At 47.9% G+C, this 20107-nt stretch overlaps 1 protein-coding gene across 4 annotated transcripts in view; it reads right to left on the bottom strand.

The window, feature by feature from the left end:
- SMC2 (structural maintenance of chromosomes 2) overlaps positions 1–20107 on the bottom strand; it is a 213019-nt gene that overhangs the window by 187075 nt on the left and 5837 nt on the right. For all 4 annotated transcript variants that reach the window (XM_063914672.1, XM_063914675.1, XM_063914673.1 and 1 more), the window contains exons 3-6: positions 12473–12622; positions 12261–12383; positions 11978–12016; positions 11675–11785 (exon numbers count right to left, since the gene is read on the bottom strand). In XM_063914672.1, coding sequence (XP_063770742.1) covers positions 11675–11785; positions 11978–12016; positions 12261–12383; positions 12473–12622 — 423 coding nt within the window. The remainder of the gene's footprint in view (positions 1–11674; positions 11786–11977; positions 12017–12260; positions 12384–12472; positions 12623–20107) is intronic.

Raw genomic sequence — 20107 nt, 5'->3', positions numbered from 1 at the left:
TGCACGAACTGTTTGAACAAGAACTTTGAACACAGCAGGTTGACAGCACCGAGGCGGGCGTCCAGTGTCCCCTAGAGGATTCAGAGAAATGGATTTATCGGTAAGTACCAAAATCCTCTTTTCTCTTTTATCCGCTAGGGGACACTGGAGTCCTATACAGTAGGGGACGTCCCAAAGTTATCCCCCAGGGAGGGAGTGCTGTCGGTGGCCTGCAAAACTAAACGTCCGAACTTAGGAGTCTCCGGACGTAAGAGTATCAAACTTGTAAAATTTTGCGAAACGTGTGGGCTGAGGACCACGACGCCGCTCTGTAAAGTTGAATAGTGGAACCCCCATCTGGCAGCCGCCCATGAGGCACCCACTTATCTGGTGGTCTGAGCCCCAGTCGGAACCGGAACCTGGTTACCACAGGAAATATAATCTAATCCATCTAGACAAAGACTGCTTAGATGCTGGCCAAACCTACTTTGGACCATCAGAGAGAACAAACAAATGGTCTGACCTTCTGAAGGACAACGTAACTTGTACGCATATTCGTAAAGCTCGGACAATATCCCAAGACACGCCCCCATCTGCGCATCCCTGAAAAGATGGCACTACAATCAGCTGGTTTACGTGAAACCTGAAACGACCTTAGGAAGGCAATCTGTTCTGCCCTATCCTCATGGAAAAGTAAAAACGGAGCCTAACATGATAAGGCTACAAACTCAGAAACTCCCCTGGCCGAAGCCCGGGGAAGTAATAACGTGACCTCCCAAGAGAGATATTTCAGGTCTGTTCTTCCAACGGCTCAAAAGTTGGTCATCAGAAAAAAATTCCAACACTAAATTTTAAGTCCCACGGCGTAGTGGGAGTACGGAAAATAGGTTGTATCCTCAGAACCCCCTGTAAAAAGGTTTGAACCCTCTGTAAGGATGCTAACCGCTGTTGCAAAAGTATGGAGAGAGCTGAAACCTGAACCTTCAAAAGGAACCTAGTCCCAGTCCTCCATCTAGACCAGCTTGAAGAAAAAGTAGAATTTTGGTAAGTGGAAGTTCGTCGAATTCCACCCACCTTCCGGACACCAGTCCATGTACTTCTTCCAAATTCTGTAGTAGTGTAAGGCTGTAACAGGCTTTCTAACAGCAAACCTCGTAGGAATAGCCGTACTCGGTATCCCTCGGTTTCTTAATTTCCGTGTTTCAATAGCCACGCCGTTAAGCGTAGCTTGTTCAGTATAGGAACGGTCCCTAAGATAGCAGGTCCTCTCTCAGAGGTAACTGCCAGGGATCTTCCGCTAGGAACACCCGCAAGTCTGAGTACCCACTCCAGCGGAGCCAATCTGGTGCTATTAGAATCGCCCACACTCATTCTTGTTTCACTTCTTTTTAAAACTCTCGGCATGAGTGTGAAAGGTGGAAATATGTAACCTTTTCTGTAACACCAAGGAAGTGTTACTGCGTCCACACCTTCTGCTGCTGGATCTCTTGTCCTGGACACATATCTGGGCAGCTGATGGTTGTGCCGAGACGCCATTAGGTCCACTTGAGGTAGACCCCATCTCCTCACCACCATGTCGAAAATCTGTGGAAGTAGGCACCACTCTCCCGTCTGCATTTCCTGGCGACTGATATAATCTGCTTTTCAGTTCTCCACACCTGGAATGAACACTGCCGAGAGGATTATGTTTCGCCTTTCTGCCCACAACAAGATCTTTGTGGCTACCCTTAACGCCATTCTGCTGTTTGTTCCTCCTTGACGGTTTATGTAAGCCGTCGTCGTGACATTGTCCTGCAGTATCTTTTAGTGTTGACCCATGACTAGGTCATCGGCTATGAAGAGCACATTGTAAACTGCTCTCAGTTCGAGAACGTTTATGGGTAGGCTGCTCTCCTGTAACCACCAACCTTTATGTCCATGGATACCATGAACTCTCCTTGTTCCAAACCTGCCATAGCTGACTGGATTTAGTCCATCCTGCATCTGCAAACCGTGAGGAATCTGTGCCCCCAGGACGGCACCCCAACCTCTGAGACTGGCATCCGTTTTCAGGATCCTCCAATCCCAAATGCCGAATATCTTTGCCTACTGCGAGATTCTTGTGCAACGACCACCAAATCAAGGAGGTTCGTATGCGTAGTGGAAGTCGGATTCTTGGATGTAGAAGCCAGTGCGAACCTGCTCTTGTGAGCAATGCGGTTCATCTGGAATGGTCGGAAATGAAGTCTGCCGTGTTGGATAGCTTCAACGACGCCACTATCTTCCCTAGAAATCGCCTACAGAGGTGTAGAGAAACCGTCTGTGTCTTTAATACCTGAGCCACTAACCTCTGTGGGTCCTGGCTCTTGTTCTCTGGTAGGAATACTCTCAATTATACTGTATCCAGTTGGCATTAGGTTGGATTGTTTGGAAGTTCACAATCCACCCATGTTGAATGAAAAATTTATGAGATGTTTGAGCATCCTTTATCAGCTGTTCCTGAGATGAGGCTCTAGATAAGGTATGATCGTGACCCCTAACTGTCTCAATCCTGTCACCATTATTGGTATGATCTTTGTAAAGATTCAGGGCCCTGAATTGGGAGTGATCCTGCACCCGTGCAACCTTAAGTAAGCATGGCGGGGGGCCTAAATCGGGATATGAAGGTAATGTGCACTACCAAAAGATTTGAATAAATTTCCGTTCCACTTTAAGGATCCGGGACTGGTGACATAACCCCTTATATGCAGAAGTCTTTGAATTTGCCGTCTGTAATGCTCCTGGTCGCAACGGGCACCTAAGACCTCAAGCTGTAAAGAAACGGACTGTGTGGACGTTTTTGAAACTGTATCCTTGACCAAATCGTCTGGTGAGGCTTTGGACCAGGCGTCCCGAAAACCTTCCAACTCTGCGCCCACCAAGGGGGACCCCAGGTGAACAGGGAGACTGTCATGCCACGGGTTTGTGAGCAGGTTCATCATGCCACGGGTTTGTGAGCAGGTTTGTCCTGCCTTCTGTGTCGACTGTGAACGACCTCTACCTCTTGAGTAAGACTTAGGTAGAAAAGGTAGATCTCACTGCCGTTGACTGCGAAATCCACTTGTCTAACTGAGGACCAATAACATCTAACTCCCATATGTAATAGACTCTATTCTTGGGATCGGAGTCCACTCGCCCTTCTCTGAGCCATAAAAATCCTCTAGCCGAAATGGGCGAAACCGAGATGCAAGACGCTATTTTACTAGTGTCCTTTGAAGCCTGGCACATAGAAGTCGCAGATTCTCGAATATGCTCCGCTGAGAATTTTCCTCCAGGCTACTCTCTTACGCCCAGCCCATGCGACAATGTGCTGCTACAAAAATTGATTTTAATGCAGTGTCTACCTTCGCGACATGACATATCCTTTAAAGGTGGTCACGCTAGGCATAGGGGACATTGTCTTCTCCCCGCTTCCTAAGCGCCCCGCTGTGTGTTTAAACGTTTATCAGTCTGGAGAGTTTGAGGCATAGACATACGAATAAATGGAAAACTCTCTGGTTCCCCAACTCTTTACTTCTTGAAGCATAGGATCACCATAAAACTCCTGATCTCAGGCAGACTTAATTATCTCGCCTTTTCATCTATAATAAGACCCTCTTCCTCCATCGTGTAAGACGGGAAGGATTCTATTAACTGCCTTGTTCACCTTGCTTAATGCTTGCGCAGGAGGGATTAATTTAAATTAGAAATTCCTCCATGGTCTCGGAGAATCCCCCAGCCCTTACTGACTGCTGCGGGATTCTGACATTTCCATTGAAATATTTGTCAGGGCTTGCTACCCTGATCTTGGCGGAGCCTTGCTCCCGAGTTGAGCGCCCTTAACTAAACAGGGGACGCATACCCGGGGGTCGCCCAAACTAACGCTCATCTTATTACAGTTTGTATCCATAATAAGTTCTAGTGTTCTTGGCAAGTGCTTTTGACTTTCGAAGCCGCACCCCAGAGAGCGTTCCACAGTGCTTTCCCCCTTTATAATGGGAACAGAAAGACCGTACGTGTGATGGGATTAAAGGTACACTGGATCCACCTAGCTGGATCTTTTTGTATATAATACACACACAAAAAAAAAATATTTTTTTTTAAATAATAATTTTTTTCTATTAAAATAATAATAATAATAATAATAATAATAATAATAATAATTTACTAACCGATAATTCTATTTCTCGTAGTCCGTAGTGGATGCTGGGGACTCCGTAAGGACCATGGGGAATAGCGGCTCCGCAGGAGACTGGGCACAAAAGTAAAGCTTTAGAACTACCTGGTGTGCACTGGCTCCTCCCCCTATGACCCTCCTCCAAGCCTCAGTTAGGATACTGTGCCCGGACGAGCGTACACAATAAGGAAGGATTTTGAATCCCGGGTAAGACTCATACCAGCCACACCAATCACACCATATAACTTGTGATCTAAACCCAGTTAACAGCATGATAACAGAGGAGCCTCTAGAAAAGATGGCTCACTACAGCAATAACCCGATTTTTTTGGTAACAATAACTATGTACCAGTATTGCAGACAATCCGCACTTGGGATGGGCGCCCAGCATCCACTACGGACTACGAGAAATAGAATTATCGGTAAGTAAATTCTTATTTTCTCTGACGTCCTAGTGGATGCTGGGGACTCCGTAAGGACCATGGGGATTATACCAAAGCTCCCAAACGGGCGGGAGAGTGCGGATGACTCTGCAGCACCAAATGAGAGAACTCCAGGTCCTCCTCAGCCAGGGTATCAAATTTGTAGAATTTTACAAACGTATTTGCTCCTGACCAAGTAGCTGCTCGGCAAAGTTGTAAAGCCGAGACCCCTCGGGCAGCCGCCCAAGATGAGCCCACCTTCCTTGTGGAATGGGCTTTAACAGATTTTGTCTGTGGCAGGCCTGCCACAGAATGTGCAAGCTGAATTGTACTACAAATCCAACGAGCAATAGTCTGCTTAGAAGCAGGAGCACCCAGCTTGTTGGGTGCATACAGAATAAACAACGAGTCAGATTTTCTGACTCCAGCCGTCCTGGAAACCTATATTTCCAGGGCCCTGACAACGTCTAGCAACTTGGAGTCCTCCAAATCTCTAGTAGCCGCAGGCACCACAATAGGTTGATTCAGGTGAAACGCTGAAAACCACCTTAGGGAGAAACTGAGGACAAGTCCTCAATTCCGCCCTGTCCGAATGGAAAATCAGATGAGGGCTTTTACAGGATAAAGCCGCCAATTCTGACACGCACCTGGCCCAGGCCAGGGCCAACAGCATGACCACTTTCCATGTGAGATATTTTAACTCCACATATTTAAGTGGTTCAAACCAATGTGACTTTTGGAACCCAAAAACTACATTTAGATCCCAAGGTGCCACTGGAGGCACAAAAGGAGGCTGTATATACAGTACCCCTTTCACAAACGTCTGAACTTCAGGGACTGAAGCTAGTTCTTTTTGGAAGAAAATTGACAGGGCCGAAATTTGAACCTTAATGGACCCCCATTTCAGGCCCATAGACACTCCTGTTTGCAGGAAATGTAGGAATCGACCTAGTTGAAAATTCCTCCGTCGGGGCCTTACTGGCCTCGCACCACGCAACATATTTTCGCCAAATGCGGTGATCATGTTTTGCGGTTATATCTTTCCTGGCTTTGATCAGGATAGGAATGACTTCATCCGGAATGCCTTTCTCCTTCAGGATCCGGCGTTCAACCGCCATGCCGTCAAACGCAGTCGCGGTAAGTCTTGGAACAGACCGGGTCCTTGCTGGAGCAGGTCCCTTCTTAGAGGTAGAGGCCACGGATCCTCCGTGAGCATCTCTTGAAGTTCCGGTTACAAAGTCCTTCTTGGCCAATCCGGAGCCCGAATATAGTGCTTACTCCTCTCCATCTTATAATTCTCAGTACCTTGGGTATGAGAGGCAGAGGAGGGAACACATACACTGACTGGTACACCCACTGTGTTACCAGAGCGTCCACAGCTATTGCCGGAGGGTCCCTTGACCCGGCGCAATACTTGTCGAGTTTTATAAACATGTGGAAGACTTCTGGGTGAAGTCCCCACTTGCTGACAGTGCTATCACATGATTTTCCGCCCAGCGAAGAATCCTTGCAGCTTCTGCCATTGCCCTCCTGCTTCTTGTGTCACCCTGTCTGTTTACGTGGGTGACTGCCGTGATGTTGTCCGAATGGATCAACTCCGGGTGACCTTGAAGCAGAGGTCTTGCTGAGCTTAGAGCATTGTAAATGGCCCTTAGCTTCAGGATATTTATGTGAAGTGATGTCTCCAGGCTTGACCATAAGCTCTGGAAATTCCTTCCCTGTGTGACTGCTCCCCAGCCTCGCAGGCTGGCATCCGTGGTCACCAGGACCCAGTCCTGAATGTCGAATCTGCGGCCCTCTAGAAGATGAGCACTCTGCAACCACCACAGGAGAGACACCCTTGTGCTTGGTGACAGGGTTATCCGCTGATGCATCTGAAGATGCGACCCGGACCATTTGTCCAGCAGGTCCCACTGGAAAGTTCTTGCGTGGAATCTGCCGAATGGGATTGCTTCGTAGGAAGCCACCATTTTTCCCAGAACCCTTTCATTGATGTACTGAGACTTGGCTCGGTTATAGGAGGTTCCCGACTAGCTCGGATAACTCCCTGACTTTCTCCTCCGGGAGAAACACCTTTTTCTGGACTGTGTCCAGGATCATCCCTAGGAACAGACGACGAGTCGTCGGAATCAGCTGCGATTTTGGAATATTGAGAATCCAATCGTGCTGCCGCAACACTACCTGAGATAGTGCTACACCGACCTCCAACTGTTCCCTGGATCTTACCCTTATCAGGGAATCGTCCAAGTAAGGGATAACTAAAATTCCCTTCCTTCGAAGGAGTATCATCATTTCGGCCATTACCTTGGTAAAGACCCGGGGTGCCGTGGACCATCCATACGGCAGCGTCTGAAACTGATAGTGACAGTTCTGTACCATAAACCTGAGGTACCCTTGGTGAGAAGGGTAAATTGGGACATGAAGGTAAGCATCCTTGATGTCCCGAGACATCATGTAGTCCCCTTCTTCCAGGTTCGCAATCACTGCTCTGAGTGACTCAATCTTGAATTTGAACCTCCGTATGTAAGTGTTCAAGATTTTAGATTTAGAATCGGTCTCACCGAGCCGTCCGGCTTCGGTACCACAACAGTGTGGAATAATACCCCGTTCCCTGTTGCAGGAGGGGTACCTTGATTATCACCTGCTGGGAATACAGCTTGTGAATGGCTTCCAAAACTGCCTCCCTGTCAGAAGGAGACATCGGTAAAGCCGACTTTAGGAAATGGCGAGGGGGAGACGTCTCGAATTCCAATTTGTACCCCTGAGATATCACCTGAAGGATCCAGGGGTCTACTTGCGAGTGAGCCCACTGCGCGCTGAAATTCATTGAGACGGGCCCCCACCGTGCCTGATTCTGCTTGTAAAGCCCCAGCGTCATACTGAGGGCTTGGCAGAGGCGGGAGAGGGCTTCTGTTCCTGGGAACTGGCTGATTTCTGCAGCCTTTTTCCTCTCCCTCTGTCACGGGGCAGAAATGAGGAACCTTTTGCCCGCTTGCCCACGAAAAGACTGCGCCTGATAATACGGCGTCTTCTTATGTTGAGAGGCGACCTGGGGTACAAACGTGGATTTCCCAGCTGTTGCCGTGGCCACCAGGTCTGAAAGACCGACCCCAAATAACTCCTCCCCTTAATAAGGCAGTACTTCCAAATGCCGTTTGGAATCCGCATCACCTGACCACTGTCGTGTCCATAACCCTCTACTGGCAGAAATGGACAACGCACTTAGACTTGATGCCAGTCGGCAAATATTCCGCTGTGCATCACGCATATATAGAAATGCATCTTTTAAATGCTCTATAGGCAATAATATACTGTCCCTATCTAGGGTATCAATATTTTCAGTCAGGGAATCCGACCACGCCAACCCAGCACTGCACATCCAGGCTGAGGCGATTGCTGGTCGCAGTATAACACCAGTATGTGTGTAAATACATTTTAGGATACCCTCCTGCTTTCTATCAGCAGGATCCTTAAGGGCGGCCATCTCAGGAGAGGGTAGAGCCCTTGTTCTTACAAGCGTGTGAGCGCTTTATCCACCCTAGGGGGTGTTTCCCAACGCACCCTAACCTCTGGCGGGAAAGGATATAATGCCAATAACATTTTAGAAATTATCAGTTGTTATCGGGGGAAACCCACGCATCATCACACATCTCATTTAATATCTCAGATTCAGGAAAACTACAGGTAGTTTTTCCTCACCGAACATAATACCCCTTTTTGGTGGTACCCGTATTATCAGAAATGTGTAAAACATTTTTCATTGCCTCAATCATGTAACGTGTGGCCCTACTGGAAGTCACATTTGTCTCTTCACCGTCGTCACTGGAGTCAGTATCCGTGTCGGCGTCTATATCTGCCATCTGAGGTAACGGGCGCTTTAGAGCCCCTGACGGCCTATGAGACGTCTGGACAGGCACAAGCTGAGTAGCCGGCTGTCTCATGTCAACCACTGTCTTTTATACAGAGCTGACACTGTCACGTTATTCCTTCCAACAGTTCATCCACTCAGGTGTCGACCCCCTAGGGGGTGACATCACTATTACAGGCAATCTGCTCCGTCTCCACATCATTTTTCTCCTCATACATGTCGACACAAACGTACCGACACACAGCACACACACAGGGAATGCTCTGATAGAGGACAGGACCCCACTAGCCCTTTGGGGAGACAGAGGGAGAGTTTGCCAGCACACACCAGAGCGCTATATATATATATATATATATACAGGGATAACCTTATATAAGTGTTTTTCCCCTTATAGCTGCTGTATTTTTAATACTGCGCGTAATTAGTGCCCCCCTCTCTTTTTTAACCCTTTCTGTAGTGTAGTGACTGCAGGGGAGAGCCAGGGAGCTTCCCTCCAACGGAGCTGTGAGGGAAAATGGCGCCAGTGTGCTGAGGAGATAGGCTCCGCCCCCTTCTCGGCGGCCTTATCTCCCGTTTTTCTGTGTATTCTGGCAGGGGTTAAATTCATCCATATAGCCCAGGAGCTATATGTGATGCATTTTTTGCCATCCAAGGTGTTTTTATTGCGTCTCAGGGCGCCCCCCCCCCAGCGCCCTGCACCCTCAGTGACCGGAGTGTGAAGTGTGCTGAGAGCAATGGCGCACAGCTGCGGTGCTGTGCGCTACCTTGTTGAAGACAGGACGTCTTCTGCCGCCGATTTTCCGGACCTCTTCTGTCTTCTGGCTCTGTAAGGGGGCCGGCGGCGCGGCTCTGGGACCTATCCATGGCTGGGCCTGTGATCGTCCCTCTGGAGCTAATGTCCAGTAGCCTAAGAAGCCCAATCCACTCTGCACGCAGGTGAGTTCGCTTCTACTCCCCTTAGTCCCTCGATGCAGTGAGCCTGTTGCCAGCTGGTCTCACTGAAAATAAAAAACCTAAACTAAAACTTTCACTAAGAAGCTCAGGAGAGCCCCTAGTGTGCACCCTTCTCGTTCGGGCACAAAAATCTAACTGAGGCTTGGAGGAGGGTCATAGGGGGAGGAGCCAGTGCACACCAGGTAGTTCTAAAGCTTTACTTTTGTGCCCAGTCTCCTGCGGAGCCGCTATTCCCCATGGTCCTTACGGAGTCCCCAGCATCCACTAGGACGTCAGAGAAAATAATAATAATAATAATAATATCACCAGCCTCGTTGCAACCCTCGCACACCCAACTGTATTTCAGTTCTGAGGTCGGGGTTGTGAACCAGTCGTTCCCTTTATTTCGTCGGGATCTTTTGTTTAGATGTCCCTTGAAAATATATATCATAAATGTATTGAAAATCCATTGCAGCAGAGTCCTAATATACAAATCTCCAGTAGAGGGAGTAGTGCTCTATTATAAAAACCCCTTCCTCTACTCTGACTGGCCTGGAAGCCTGTCTAATCTAAAGGGGGCGTAATACCTCCTATGGAGCCCTTTTGGCGCCTCCAAACAGTTTTAAAAAGGCCGCCAATTACATGTAATATATATATATATATATATATATATATATATATATAATATATATATATATATATATATATATATATATAAAATATATATATATATATATATATATATATATATATATATATAAAATATATATATATATATATATATATATAAAATATATATATATATATATATATATATATATATATATATATATATATATATATATATATATATATATATATGTATTTTAAAGGCGTCCCCTGATTACTTTGTCCCCTTTACGGCTGCTTCAGGCCGATTTACCAACAAGAGGTCTTCTGCCTCTTTCTAACATATCCCCCCTGCCGTCTCCCCCAGTCCTCCGCTGGCGGCGGGAGGGGGCGAGATACCGTTTGAGCGGGCGGCGGGCGGGGACGCGCTTCCTAAGTGCCCCGCAGTGTGAACCAACGGAGATTAGAACCCATGACTTTCGTTAAACTAGAGCAGCAGACTTCTCCCCGCTTTGAGCGGCGACCGCTGGCAGCCGCGCTGTGTCTCCCCCAGCGCTGCAAAGGAAGGGGGGCGGGCGGGGGAGCTGATACATAGCGGGAGCCGAGAGTCCGCGCTGTGCCTACGGCGGGGGAGCCGCGCTGCTAGCCTGCCCGGGATTACCACAGAAACCTGTTTCTGCGTGCAAGGGTAGCGCAGGAGAACTGCTGCGGCTGTCAGCCGCGGTGGACACCATCCCTAGGCGCAGAGGCGGTGGAGGGAGGGAGCGCGTCCACAGGATCACTGCGTGAGAGCTGCTGCGGCCGGGAGACACCAGCATGGAGGGAGGGAGGGCTGCAGCGGGCGATGCTGTGCTGGCAGTCAAGTTTACCAGAAGACAGCAGCGTGCAGAGGGACTAACATTACAAAGATCTCCTGCACGAAGATCATAATTTTATGAACTAGGGCCCTTGTTACCACCAGTACTCACAGTACCCTGAGACACTCCTGACTCTGTGCTTCTGGAGTCCTTGTCTCTCCGTTTTGAAGACTTTTGTCCCCCTTTTATTAGGTTGACGCAGTCTTTCTTCTTGTGGTTAAACCTGCACCCTCCTTTCATTTAGGAGGGATTGGGCAGTTTCTCTTTAGGTAAAGCCTGTACCCTCCTTTTAGTTAGGAGGGATTAGGCCAGTCAGAAAAAAAAAAAAAAAAGATATATATATATATATATATATAATAATGATGCTATATGGAGCAGGAGCTCCCATCTTGTGCTTCTTTCCTCCTAGCACAATTTTTCAAACTGAGGGAGGAGAGATGTGAAAGGGGAGGAGCCGGCTGTGCAGACAATGCTCATTTTTAGATTGTGCCACACCTCCGGTTGCAAGCTTCACACCCCTACTGTATAGGACTCCAGTGTCCCCTAGTGGATGAAAGAGAAATAAAAGAAAACATCTGCTTGGTTGTAAACAGATAAACACAACATTTTCCTCTGCACCAATTTCCATAATTGTCCTCACATACATATCCCCCTCTCCTGCTTTTAAAAATCATTCTTGGAATTCATCAACTAGAAAGTCACATAGCTGGGAATCACACAAAACCAAGATGATGAGGTAGAGACAACTGCAATGCAGAGCAGTCTGCTGAAGATTATTTATAGGATACCTACAAATAGTGGATGGGTATGCACACAAAACACAAAGGTTTACCGTCTGGATCTCTTTAAGCTTGGCTTCCTTTTTCTCAATAGTCTTTTGAGCAGCAATTTTCTTGCACTCATACATCCTGGTACCTGCCGCTTCCTCTATCATAGCTAGAATCTGTAGAACATTGATTAACATATTTACCTTCTAGAAACACAGAACTGTGTGAACTGCAATACAGGGTTGCTCTATTAGTGGCATGCCATGAATTAGTGCCATAATGGATTAATATGCTTTTCACAACAAGAAAACGGGCAAGAAATGTAATTAAACAGACCAAACCAAAATGACAGATCAAGTGTATATTACCTCTGGGGGCTTCATATTCAGAACTTTGGTTATCCTCCCCTGAAGGAAGGCAAAAAAGTAATACTATTATTTACAACAGAAAGTGCATTCATTTACTTCATTTAAATAGTATTATTTTAAGCAGATATTTTTACCAGGCACCCTCTGTCGTGTCAGGATTCCCTCCAACCACAATACAGACCCAAAGTTTTAACCAACTTATGCTTAGCCTATAAATTGCCATAACTTTATACTACACATCCCTGTTAAAAGCTACTATTAGAATATATCTTGCAGAACAAACCTGCATGATGAGGAAGTGTGGATTGTTCACATTGAGCCCCACGGAACAGAAGAGATCCTGCACACGAGTGTTGTTTGCATTCACTCCATTGATTAAATATTTATTTCTGCCTCCAATAACAACCTTTCACAATAAAAACACAGATAATAAAAGACCTGCATAAATGTGACATCGTATTGTGTTAGTATGGATTGCAGTGAATCATTCCTCACCTGTCTTGTCACAGTAATCTCATCGTGTGCCTCAAACCCCAGAGGGCTCTGCTTCTTGTCATGGTTCTCAAAAGTGATTGAAACAGTGGCCTTAGTTATTCCAGCCTGGCCATTTTTGTACACAAGATCTTGCAAATTGGAAGCTCTTACCTGGCAACATTAATGTATGGAGAAACTACAGTATTGATATGAGCACAAGACAGAAAAAAATAAGGCATGAGATCTATTATCTAGAATGTTTGCAAGTCAGATGACCAGAATGAAAACACATTTAACTATGTGGGGGAAAAATTCTTAACTCTTTTACCCACATCGAGCTCCCTTATAACAACTATAGTAAGCACTTTGAAGTCTGCTAGACTAACACTAAATGCAGGTTAAAAAATAAAATCCTATCTGTCAGTAGGAGGGGGATAGTATGACGTTTTTTGCTTTTCAAGCTGAGGATTTCCAAACCGTAGTCCACAAATGCAATTACGCTTGGATCATAATAGTAATCGTAAATCATGGGCTAGGAATTCATTTAGTACAAAAACACTAATTACCAAGGTGACCTAAAGTAACTGGAGATATACTATATACAATGCAGGGGGAGCTCAGGGGTTGCACTGGCTGATATACAGTGAAAGGGGACTTTGAAGGGGGTGTAGTATGGTATGCCGACGGCCGGGCTCCCGGTGACCAGCATACCGGCGCTGGGAGCCCGACCGCCGGCATACCGACAGTGTGGCGAGCGCAAATGAGCCCCTTGCGGGCTCGCTGCGCTCTCCACGCTGCGGGCACAGTGGCGCACTACGCGTAGCTACTACGTGTAGGTATGCTGGCTGTCGGGATTCCAGCGCAGGTATACTGTGCGCCGGGATCCCGACAGTCGGCATACTGAAGACCACCCCCCTGGGAAGGTGCTGGCTACAATACTATGCAATGGGTGTGTGAAGGACAGGGCTTGCAATGAAAGGGATATGCAAATCCTAGCGCAACTCTAAATTGCAGTATAAAAGTAAGGCATTTGTTTGCTATGTGCAAAAGCAGACAATAGGTGTCCCTGCATGCAAAAGAAAAATAAGATTTTACTCACCGGTAAATCTATTTCTCGTAGTCCGTAGTGGATGCTGGGAACTCCGAAAGGACCATGGGGAATAGCGGCTCCTCAGGAGACTGGGCACAACTAAAGAAAGCTTTTAGGTCACCTGGTGTGCACTGGCTCCTCCCACCATGACCCTCCTCCAAGCCTCAGTTAGGACACTGTGCCCGGACGAGCTGACATAATAAGGAAGGATTTTGAATCCCGGGTAAGACTCCTACCAGCCACACCAATCACACCGTATAACTCGTGATACTATACCCAGTTTAACAGTATGAAAACAACTGAGCCTCTCAACAGATGGCTCAACAATAACCCTTTAGTTAACAATAACTATGTACAAGTATTGCAGACAATCCGCACTTGGGATGGGCGCCCAGCATCCACTACGGACTACGAGAAATAGATTTACCGGTGAGTAAATTCTTATTTTCTCTGACGTCCTAGTGGATGCTGGGGACTCCGTAAGGACCATGGGGATTATACCAAAGCTCCCAAACGGGCGGGAGAGTGCGGATGACTCTGCAGCACCGAATGAGAGAACTCAAGGTCCTCCTCAGCCAGGGTATCAAATTTGTAGAATTTTGCAAACGTGTTTGCCCCTGACCAAGTAGCAGCTCGGCAAAGTTGTAAAGCCGAGACCCCTCGGGCAGCCGCCCAAGATGAGCCCACCTTCCTTGTGGAATGGGATTTTACTGATTTAGGATGCGGCAGTCCAGGCGCAGAATGCGCCAGCTGAATTGTGCTACAAATCCAGCGAGCAATAGTCTGCTTAGAAGCAGGAGCACCCAGTTTGTTGGGTGCATACAGGATAAATAGCGAGTCAGTTTTCCTGACTCTAGCCGTCCTGGAAACATAAATTTTCAAGGCCCTGACTACGTCCAGTAACTTGGAATCCTCCAAGTCCCTAGTAGCCGCAGGCACCACAATAGGTTGGTTCAAGTGAAAAGCTGATACCACCTTAGGGAGAAACTGGGGACGAGTCCTCAATTCCGCCCTATCCATATGGAAAATCAGATAAGGGCTTTTACATAACAAAGCTGCCAATTCTGACACACGCCTGGCTGAAGCCAAGGCCAATAACATGACCACTTTCCACGTGAGATATTTTAGATCCACGGTTTTAAGTGGCTCAAACCAATGTGATTTTAAGAAACTCAACACCACGTTGAGATCCCAAGGTGCCACTGGAGGCCCAAACGGGGGCTGAATATGCAGCACTCCTTTCACAAACGTCTGAACTTCAGGTAGTGAAGCTAGTTCTTTCTGGAAGAAAATCGACAGAGCCGAGATCTGTACCTTAATGGAGCCTAATTTAAGGCCCATAGTCACTCCTGCTTGTAGGAAATGCAGAAATCGACCTAGTTGAAATTCCTCTGTTGGGGCCTTTTTGGCCTCACACCAAGCAACATATTTCCGCCATATGCGGTGATAATGCTTTGCAGTTACATCTTTCCTGGCTTTAATCAGCGTAGGAATGACTTCCTCCGGAATGCCCTTTTCCTTCAGGATCCGGCGTTCAACCGCCATGCCGTCAAACGCAGCCGCGGTAAGTCTTGGAACAGACAGGGCACCTGCTGCAGCAGGTCCGGTCTGAGCGGCAGAGGCCATGGGTCCTCTGAGATCATCTCTTGAAGTTCCGGGTACCACGCTCGTTTTGGCCAATCCGGAACCACGAGTATTGTTCTTACTCCTCGTTTTCTTATTATTCTCAGTACCCTTGGTATGAGAGGCAGAGGAGGGAACACAAACTGACTGGTACACCCACGGTGTCACTAGAGCGTCCACAGCTATCGCCTGAGGGTCCCTTGACCTGGCGCAATATCTCTAGTTTTTTGTTTACGCGGGACGCCATCATGTCCACCTGTGGCCGTTCCCATCGATTTACAATCAGCGTGAAGACTTCTGGATGAAGTCCCCACTCTCCCGGGTGGAGGTCGTGCCTGCTGAGAAAGTCTGCTTCCCAGTTGTCCACTCCCGGAATGAACACTGCTGACAGTGCTAGTACGTGATTTTCCGCCCATCGGAGAATCCTTGTGGCTTCTGCCATTGCCATCCTGCTTCTTGTGCCGCCCTGTCGATTTACATGGGCGACTGCCGTGATGTTGTCTGACTGGATCAGTACCGGCTGGTGTAGAAGCAGGGATTTTGCCTGACTTAGGGCATTGTAAATGGCCCTTAGTTCCAGAATATTTATGTGTAGGGAAGTCTCCTGACTCGACCATAGTCCTTGGAAGTTTCTTCCCTGTGTGACTGCCCCCCAGCCTCGAAGGCTGGCATCCGTGGTCACCAGGATCCAGTCCTGTATGCCGAATCTGCGGCCCTCTAGAAGATGAGCACTCTGCAGCCACCACAGCAGACACACCCTGGTCCTTGGAGACAGGGTTATTAGGCGATGCATCTGAAGATGCGATCCGGACCATTGGTCCAACAGGTCCCACTGAAAGATTCTGGCATGGAACCTGCCGAAAGGAATTGCTTCGTAAGAAGCCACCATCTTTCCCAGGACCCGTGTGCAGTGATGCACCGATACCTGTTTTGGTTTCAGGAGGTCTCTGACTAGAGATGACAGCTCCTTGGCTTTCTCCTCCGGGAGAAACACTTTTTTCTGGACTGTATCCAGAATCATACCCAGGAACAGTAGACGTATCGTCGGAACCAGCTGTGATTTTGGAATATTCAGAATCCAACCGTGCTGGTGTAGCACCTCCTGAGATAGTGCTACTCCCACCAACAACTGCTCCTTGGACCTCGCCTTTATTAGGAGATCGTCAGGTTATTATTGTTGTGAGCCATCTTTTTTAGAGGCTACTTCATTGTTATCATACTGTTAACTGGGTTCAAATCACAAGTTGTACGGTGTGATTGGTGTGGCTGGTATGAGTCTTACCCGGGATTCAAGATCCTTCCTTATTGTGTACGCTCGTCCGGGCACAGTACCTAACTGAGGCTTGGAGGAGGGTCATAGGGGGAGGAGCCAGTACACACCATGTGATCCTAAAAGCTTGCTTTTGTGCCCTGTCTCCTGCGGAGCCGCTATTCCCCATGGTCCTGACGGAGTCCCCAGCATCCACTACGGACTATGAGAAATAGATTTATCGGTAAGTAAAATCTTATTTTTTTCTCCCCAAACATAATACCCTTTTTAGTGGTACCTGGGTTTATATCAGAAATTTGTAACACCTCTTTCATTGCTATAATCATACAACGAATGGCCTTAGTGGACATTAGACTAGACTCATCGTCGTCGACACTGGTGTCAGTATCCGTGTCGACATCCGCGTCTGCCATCTGAGGTAGCGGGCGTTTTAGAGCCCCTGATGGCCTTTGAGACGCCTGGACAGGCACGAGCTGAGAAGCCGGCTGTCCCGCATTTGGCATGTCGTCAAATTTTTTGTGTAAGGAGTCGACACGTGCACGCAATTCCTTCCATAAGTCCATCCACTCAGGTGTCTGCCCCGCAGGGGGTGACATCCCTTCTATAGGCATCTGCTCCACATCATTATCCTCATCAAACATGTCGACACAGCCGTACCGACACACCGCACACACACAGGGAATGCTCTAACAGAAGATAGGACCCACAAAAGCCCTTTGGGGAGACAGAGTGAGAGTATGCCAGCACACACCAGAGCGCTATATAATGCAGGGACTAACTGAATTATGTCCCCTATAGCTGCTGTTATATATACTGTGCCTAAATTTAGTGCCCCCCCTCTCTTTTTTACCCTTTTCTGTAGTGTAGACTGCAGGGGAGAGCCAGGGAGCTTCCTTCCAGCGGAGCTGTGAGGGAGAAATGGCGCCAGTGTGCTGAAGGAGATAGCTCCGCCCCTTTTTCGCTGACTTTTCTCCCGCTTTTTTATGGATTCTGGCAGGGGTAATTATCACATATATAGCCTCTGGGGCTATATATTGTGGTATTTTTGCCAGCCAAGGTGTTTTTATTGCTGCTCAGGGCGCCCCCCCTAGCGCCCTGCACCCTCAGTGACCGGAGTGTGAAGTGTGTATGAGGAGCAATGGCGCACAGCTGCAGTGCTGTGCGCTACCTTGGTGAAGACTGATGTCTTCTGCCGCCGATTTTCCGGACCTCTTCTTGCTTCTGGCTCTGTAAGGGGGACGGCGGCGCGGCTCCGGGACCGAACACCAAGGCCAGTTCCATGCGGTCGATCCCTCTGGAGCTAATGGTGTCCAGTAGCCTAAGAAGCCCAAGCTAGCTGCAAGCAGGTAGGTTCGCTTCTTCTCCCCTTAGTCCCTCGCTGCAGTGAGCCTGTTGCCAGCAGGTCTCACTGTAAAATAAAAAACCTAATTATATACTTTCTTTTTAGAAGCTCAGGAGAGCCCCTAGTGTGCATCCAACCTCGGCCGGGCACAAAATCTAACTGAGGCTTGGAGGAGGGTCATGGTGGGAGGAGCCAGTGCACACCAGGTGACCTAAAAGCTTTCTTTAGTTGTGCCCAGTCTCCTGCGGAGCCGCTATTCCCCATGGTCCTTTCGGAGTTCCCAGCATCCACTAGGACGTCAGAGAAATATACATTTGCCCCACCGTTATGTCCTGGTTCAAATCAGCTTTCTTTAGTTGGATTTGCTTCTAATGCTAAATAAGACCCCTGTGCTTAGTGAACCGGACATGAGAAATTAATGATACAAGTACTATCACTTTTTCTGACCCTGTATGCAATATTTGGCTGTGTAAGCGTAATAGGGCACTCTTTAATAATACAGTTCAAACATTTCTTATGTGCCGTGACCACTACTTACATTGGGGTCAATTCTATTCGGCAACCAAAGAATAGCGCCGGGAATTAGCTCCCGACGCTATTCAATTCTGCTACTAGTTGCCCGCAATTGTCGGGAATTCTGCTCTCATCCCCGGGGGATGAGAGAAGAAACCCGACAAAAGTGCTGCCTCGCGGCCGGCGCGAGGCTGATTCTGTCGGGAATCAGCCTCGCGCCGGGTAGTTAAGTCGGAGAATGCCCGTTCTCCCGACAAAACTACCTGTTAAGTCGGCGAGAACGGGACATCGCCGACTTAACTTTAGCTGAATTGAATAGCGTCGGGAGCTAATTCCCGGCGCTATTCTTTAGTTGCCGAATAGAATTGACCCCATTGTATTTATCATTTACACAAGATTATTTCATTAGCTCAGATTTTTGCTTGCCACCATTGAATCTATCTAATAGCCCATACAGTGATCCCGCTGAGCCAAAAAAAAAAAAAAAAAAAAAGTGGGTCCCAGGGACCCCTCACTTTTAAAAATTGGGGTCCTACCGGCCTTTCTGGGTGCCATCGGAATGAAGGTTCGTATTAATCTTGTTTGGACACTACAAAAGTGTTGCAAGGTGGGGGGATGGGGTGACAATGCTGCTGGGCTGTGTAGCATGCAGGACACCCTGCACCAAAGGTGTAACTAGACATTTTGGTGCCCTTAGGCAGAAAGTGAATTGGTGTTCCACCTCCCAAACTGTAAAGTATAGGAAAGGCGCGCCGCATAATTTTAGGAGCGTGGCTTCATGGGGAAGGGGCGTGAACACATAATAGTGCCAATTCACATTACACCACACAGTAGTGCCGCTTATACACATTGCACCAGGTAGAACCTCCTAAGCACACTGCGCCAGGTACAGCACGTCATACACTTTGCTCCAGGTACAGCACGTCATACACTTTGCGCCAGGTACAGCACGTCATACACTTTGCTCCAGGTACAGCACGTCATACACTTTGCTCCAGGTACAGCACGTCATACACTTTGCTCCAGGTACAGCACGTCATACACTTTGCTCCAGGTACAGCACGTCATACACTTTGCTCCAGGTACAGCACGTCATACACTTTGCTCCAGGTACAGCACGTCATACACTTTGCTCCAGGTACAGCACGTCATACACTTTGCTCCAGGTACAGCACGTCATACACTTTGCTCCAGGTACAGCACGTCATACACTTTGCTCCAGGTACAGCACGTCATACACTTTGCTCCAGGTACAGCACGTCATACACTTTGCTCCAGGTACAGCACGTCATACACTTTGCTCCAGGTACAGCACGTCATACACTTTGCTCCAGGTACAGCACGTCATACACTTTGCTCCAGGTACAGCACGTCATACACTTTGCTCCAGGTACAGCACGTCATACACTTTGCTCCAGGTACAGCACGTCATACACTTTGCTCCAGGTACAGCACGTCATACACTTTGCTCCAGGTACAGCACGTCATACACTTTGCTCCAGGTACAGCACGTCATACACTTTGCTCCAGGTACAGCACGTCATACACTTTGCTCCAGGTACAGCACGTCATACACTTTGCTCCAGGTACAGCACGTCATACACTTTGCTCCAGGTACAGCACGTCATACACTTTGCTCCAGGTACAGCACGTCATACACTTTGCTCCAGGTACAGCACGTCATACACTTTGCTCCAGGTACAGCACGTCATACACTTTGCTCCAGGTACAGCACGTCATACACTTTGCTCCAGGTACAGCACGTCATACACTTTGCTCCAGGTACAGCACGTCATACACTTTGCTCCAGGTACAGCA

The sequence above is a fragment of the Pseudophryne corroboree genome, chromosome 1 (genome assembly GCF_028390025.1).
Source record: "Pseudophryne corroboree isolate aPseCor3 chromosome 1, aPseCor3.hap2, whole genome shotgun sequence".
NCBI classification, from domain to species: Eukaryota; Metazoa; Chordata; class Amphibia; order Anura; family Myobatrachidae; genus Pseudophryne; species Pseudophryne corroboree.
This window is presented reverse-complemented; position numbering and strand designations above follow the sequence as displayed.